Raw genomic sequence first — 6,078 nt, 5'->3', positions numbered from 1 at the left:
GTAAAAATGACGCTAACCGTGAAGAGTTGCTGTTGTTTTAGTTTGAAAACTGGCGGTATAATTATTGGTGCCGTTGGCATTTTGCTAAGTTTCATCGTTATCTATGTTTTTGGCCTTATAGACGCTCACAATGTTAGTGTATCGGAAAGCCGTTTTGACAGCATCATGAACGTGTTGAAAATTATGCCATTTAGTGAGTGTTGTTTTTTGTTATTTCTTGGAAAAATCAAAGAATTGAAAATCAAAGGATTGGTAGAATTGTTTTGATTGAACTTGTAATACCTATAAATGTAATGTACCTATAAAGTGGTTCCTTGGTTTGTAAACATTTTTTTCAGCCGAACATAATAATTTTAATCCAATGTTGTGTTTTTTGTCTATTTGAATAATTTCTAGTCGGCGTCATAGTTCTCGAAGTGTTTTGGATTTACGGCATTCTGAGGGTAAATGGATTGTACATCAAAATCGTTTTAATCGAAAACATCGAATTGAATCTTTTATAAACTTATCGTTTTCAATTAAAGGTGGCAAACGGACGGACGGACAGAGGACGAACATTTCGTGTTCGTCCGTCCTTTTATTGATTTGGGACAAACGGACATTTGTCCTAATGTCCCATTTCAAATTGGGACAAACGGACAAATTTTTAAAATGACTTATGTAACTTCATTTAACTAATGAAAACAAAAATTGAGTACCATTCGATTGAAATGGGACATTAGGACAAATGTCCGTTTGTCCCAAATCAATAGAAGGACGGACGGACGAACAAATTTTGTCCCTTTGCCACCTTTAGTTTTCAATAAACTCATGTAAAATTAATCCAATCCTTTACGACTGGCTCTATTGTTTATGCATAATGATAATGATTCACGTTCGCACCGGTGCTCGGTGAAATGTATTTCAGTCGGTTTGGACTGAATCATTTCGATCACACAATGTGCGACGCGCATTTTGCTGAACGATTCGTAGTACTCATACCACACCGCATGGGATTGCACAAGAAATGTTTATGATATTTATTCTTCACTCAAAGATTTTTCTTTTTTGTCGAGAATAATTCGAAACATGTTTGTAAATTCCGTTGATTTTTTTCATGGTGCGGCTGTTGACACTATATTTTCCTATATTTCGAATTGGCGCGCTGTGTATTTCCGATTTGAAATGTTAAATTACATTGATGTGCCCTTTGAAATTGGGGGCGCTCGCGTCGCCTCAAATGACTTTGACGTTCAACAGCCGCCACACGATTTTTTTGCATTTCTCATATAAATATCTTGATTTCATAGGAGAATCCAAAGCCAATGTGTCCAAAGCTCTTTGTGTCGTTCTTTGCCCTCTGTATTCTTGTTCCACTGCCATTCGCCTCACTGTTTTATTTTTCAATCACTAAGGCGGATCCAGCCACGGGCTCAGCTATATTCTTCTTGCTATTTTGCTTAGCAGGTAAATTGTGCATTTTTCATTCAAATTTTAACATTATTCATGATTTGATGACCATTTTGGTTATGAATCTTTTACATTTCTCCCTAGGTCTGGCTTATTACGTGTGGATCGTACAGTATTCCTTATTCAAGTCGATAAAAGAAGCCGAATTTGCCAAGTATTGTACATAGGATGGAGAGTTGAAACGTCAACAAGTCAAATCCAAGTAGAATAAACTTTATTCAATGAAATTGGCGTTTTTTACAAACAAAATTCATATTTGGAATTGCCTTGTTAGCATTTTAAATCATTTAAATTCAACAACGGATCAATTCTTCTAATGACTCGTAACTAAGCACAATTAACAGCCGTAGTTTTCAATCAAAATTTGGATTAAATTTTATTTAGTGAAATTTGTGTCAAGTTCCAATCAATACAGGTTGAAAAATAAATTTAAAAAAGAAAGAAATAGTCAATTGACCTTACTCGCAGTCTATGAAACACACAAATGTTTGAGATTAAACTTATTGTTAGCATAAGTTAGAATAATTGTTTACTAAAACTAAATGTACTCTGTATACAAAGCCATATCGATCCAAAAAGGCATCATACATTTTCCAAAGCAATATAAATTCAGTGAAGAGAAAACATTTATCTGAGAAATAAAATAACGTTTGTTCAATAAGAAATTTCATGTTTTACTTTGTGATTCAGAAAATTATTCGAATTCATTGCATTATTGTACTTCTAAAGAACATTCGAAGTAAGTCCACCGCTGTTGCGATATACTGCAGTGCTCTAATCCTGATTATTTTAAATAAAAAAACGTAAATGCAATTTGAAATTCAAGTCGACTAACATGAAACATTCAAACGACGATTTTTTTTGTCGAAAATAAAGAATTCTCTTCCCATTTAATGCAAAATGAGTTCAATGAGATTTGGACATCTATTGTGTTTTCGATGTATCGAGGTAATTCAAGAGAATTGAAGACACAAATTATGTACATGTAAACATGGCCAATGTTTTACATCCAATTTTCTTGCAGCATAAACTAATTGAGTTCGTTCGCCAATAGCCGTTGACCCCATCGATGCTCTTTTTTCCAACCAATTCAACAAAATAACCCGCTTTTTTCTCTTTGTTGCGTGTTTGTTTCTGTCACACTTTAATAAATAATAAACCAAATTTGTATGTCCCCTGTGTGGTTTATTTATGTCCGGTCATCAGAAAAGTGCTCCATTATATATTTATCTGATGTGTACATTGTACAACCACACCCAAATATCTAAATTATTTCCAAAAAGCGTGGACACAATGAGTAATTGACTCGTGTTGTCAACAGGTTTGATTTTATTGATTCAAAAGGAATTCCTTTCGACTACACCGATAAAATAAAAATAAGCTGCCAAGTTTATAGCCACTTCTAAAAACAATTGCTATGTGTGCTCTTCTTTTGAACGACAACACACCATGTGCCCAACTATGAAACATCGTCTATATCAAACATAGATATTAAGTGTAGGCTCGCTCAATGAATATCGGAATCATTTTCTAAATAAATAAAATTCTAAATTTATGTTACCGGCAAATCACCCCATTTTCCAATCATCACAATCATTTTAAACTTCTTCGAATAAGGGAATTCGTGTTGGCCTTCATATTTTATGCGTTATTCTTTCATTTCATTCATTCAGGGTTGCTCACTTTAAAAAAATGCCTTACTGTACGTCGGATCACATTGTTTTCAACAAAAAAATGTCTTCTTTAAGGTGTCTTCTATATTTATGCCCTTTCCACTTACTTCCAAAAATAGACACATTTAAACAATAGATTTGATTGTTCTTTGATTGAATTAATTGTGACGCTATCAATTGTAACATTCACCTTCTAATCCAGCATGACTGAAAATGTTATCAAAATCGAAAAAAATGAGATACAAGATAATCTTCAACTTACAAAATGTAGGCGAAAGACGACATGATTTGGATTTGGTTTTGAACTTCCCTCATTTGAATAATTCAAATTGAATTAAGCTAATTTGTTCAATCAAAAGGAAATAATGGATTGCATTTTCACAAACATCTCTCGATGATGATATGAATTTGATTAAATGTAGCTTCGCTGTGGCTTGTGGCGAGAGCTGCGTCTAAGGCAAACTACATGCTACTAGCGCCACACTGAAATACATTTGATTTGCATTGTACACGTAAGCGGTGGGAGTTCGAACTATCAAATTACAACAACAAATTACACAGATAGGCGCATCCCTCGGCTTGTGGTGTGAGCTCGATGTTCATTTCTTCGAAAATGAGTAACGAAATATCGTACAAGGTTTGTGATATTTAGTTTTACCGACATATTTTTTCTTCATGTCCGTTTTCTTCATCACCTTCTGCTTAAATTGTGTATTTACAAGGACATTTAAACTGACTCTCCCAGCTTTTTCTCTCTCATTCTAACGGTCACACAGACTCGTTTCTTTGTGAATGGCTATTAGAGTGATAGAGATGTCGTTCACAGAACTCAATTTTAATGTTCTTTGGCACACAATTTGTGAATCAAACATCAAAATGAAGTCATAATTTTGAACATGCAGTTTACAGAACTACCGATAACCGTATACTCAACGGAATGGGCAGATTTACCGTTGATTTACTAAAAATACATTCAAATTGAAGCAAGCAAATAGAAACAAAAACTCACAAATAAGGAGAAATCGAAATAGAAAAACAAAGCCAAAAGTAACAACCAATGTTTTGAATTTCATGTCAAATAAAAGCAATGTTTCACAAACAGATTTTTCATTGTATTTTTCTCATTTTTTAAATAAGAGCTCACATTTTCATTACCAGTCAATCTGTAGCATAAGTATCTGTCATCACTGACACTGACAGCTATTGTTCATTAGTATTAAGAATCGTACAATAAATCAGTCGTTTACCAGCACTCATACTGTTCACTCATTCACTGCGTTACTACAAGGCTGAATGTCACAAAATCTGTTGTATCGGTGACTTTGATTTGAAAAAAACGTTTGTTGTCAGCATCATTTGTGCTTAAGAGAAATTTTCTTCCAGTTGATTAATAAAAATAATTGATAAAAATGGTAAAAGTTAAAAGAAATACTAACTGTTATTGTTTTATTTTTCATTATATTTTAAATTGATTACTGTATATAATTATTTTGAAGCCAAAGCAACAAGATGTATTTGGAAAATTGGTAAATTTCATCAGCGATCAGCTTCCTGAAAGCATCATCAAAATATTGAAGGCAACTTGGCTATACGACAGAAACTATATTAAAACTCATTAACGAGGAACGAATTAATAAGATTGAAGAATATGTTCGAAAAAATCGTTTCATATTAAAAGACACGACCTACGAAAACAACGATGATTTTGAGTTTTTACCTGGCCATAGAGTTTTACTTTTGAATCTGCCAAGTGAAATTAAAAGAATGGAAAATGTCAACAAGGGTATACAAGAAATTGAAGTGAAACAAGCAAATTTGTCGCAGTTCTCTTTCATATTAAAGGCGCTCATCGATACAGCTGAATCGAATTCAAATGGACATCCAAATGGGAATAGATTCAATAAAAATGTTCAGGATTTCGCCACTTACATATACTTGATGTGCGGTCGAGCGTACTATGACATCTAGATGTAAACAGCGTGTCAGCGTACAGAATACTTCAGTATGAAGTATGCGAGTGTATTGGCAAAAGAGCAACGCTTATGCGCGGTATTCGTGGCAATGCGCTATTGTTCGTAAAATGTGTTTGTTTATTTTTAAGCAAATAAAATGCGCATACTGCGAATTGTTTACATATAGCAGTGCGATTGACAAATATAATATTTTAAACCGCATAAACGTCGCATACAACGCATCGTTTTCGACTTAAATGCCCCTAGGTAAATACGAAGCAGTAGTAATCGAACCGCAAGCCATAACTCAAGCTATTTTTAGAATTTGAATCTGTGGTTTTTACGACTTTGCTTTCTGCGATTTAAACGATTTTTGTTTTTTTGTTTTGTTGTTTTTATTAAATTCAACAAATGTTTTTCATCATGAATACACGACTAAAACTCCGATGGGAGTTCAGTGGCTATCAGAATTCCTTTCGGCTTCAGTTCAATCAGACATTCAACAGATAATTGTAATAAAGTTCGGTGCGGTTTTGGTGTTAGGTACTGTAGTAGCTCGTTTTTTTTTTGAATCAGTTGAATATTTGATTTCTGTTGTTTTAGTGAAAAAGAAAGAAGAAATCGTTTCGAGTGTTAAATTCGCCTGTTGCTAACTGGATAGCAAGAACAATGGAATAACACTAAGTGACTGAACTCAAACCCACGCCAAATTATTAAAATTAACGACGAATGTTTTATTTTAACAAACAATGATCAGAATGTTGAAATTGAAATGAATAATTAACCTAATCTCAAGTGAAACCTATTTGACTTTTTTCTTTAATCTTTCAGTGTTAAAATTTTTCATTCGAATGATATTTTGGACATTTCAAGGTCTCACCTGGAACCACCTTCTACCCAAATAATCTCGAAATACAGAAAAAAATCCAATTTTTCCAATTAAAATCCGATTCGCCAGTAAAAATGACGCTAACCGTGAAGAGTTGCTGTTGTTTTAGTTTGAA

The 6,078-nt window shown here is 33.6% G+C and overlaps 1 protein-coding gene across 1 annotated transcript; it reads left to right on the top strand.

Annotated features, from left to right (window-relative positions):
- Positions 1-6: 6 nt before the first annotated feature.
- On the top strand, positions 7-2,910 carry LOC129580040 (uncharacterized). Its single transcript, XM_055470236.1, has 4 exons — positions 7-193; positions 397-443; positions 1,290-1,446; positions 1,534-2,910. The coding sequence occupies exons 1-4, from the start codon at positions 7-9 to the stop codon at positions 1,614-1,616; spliced, it is 474 nt and encodes a 157-aa protein (XP_055326211.1). The 3' UTR covers positions 1,617-2,910.
- The last annotated feature ends 3,168 nt before the right edge of the window (positions 2,911-6,078 follow it).

Source organism: Sitodiplosis mosellana, unplaced genomic scaffold (genome assembly GCF_009176505.1).
Source record: "Sitodiplosis mosellana isolate CC-2019 unplaced genomic scaffold, AAFC_SMos_1.0 Smas_scaffold_6945, whole genome shotgun sequence".
Taxonomy (NCBI): domain Eukaryota; kingdom Metazoa; phylum Arthropoda; class Insecta; order Diptera; family Cecidomyiidae; genus Sitodiplosis; species Sitodiplosis mosellana.
The sequence above is the reverse complement of the archived record's forward strand: the minus strand, read 5'-3'. Positions and strand labels throughout refer to the sequence as shown.

Bases quoted from the DNA above. Each gene is read 5' to 3' on its own strand.
- LOC129580040 (XM_055470236.1), top strand. From the start codon at position 7: ATGACGCTAACCGTGAAGAGTTGCTGTTGTTTTAGTTTGAAAACTGGC. The intron at 194-396 runs GTGAGTGTTGTT...AATAATTTCTAG, and splicing joins GTTGAAAATTATGCCATTTA to TCGGCGTCATAGTTCTCGAA. The intron at 1,447-1,533 runs GTAAATTGTGCA...ATTTCTCCCTAG, and splicing joins CTTGCTATTTTGCTTAGCAG to GTCTGGCTTATTACGTGTGG.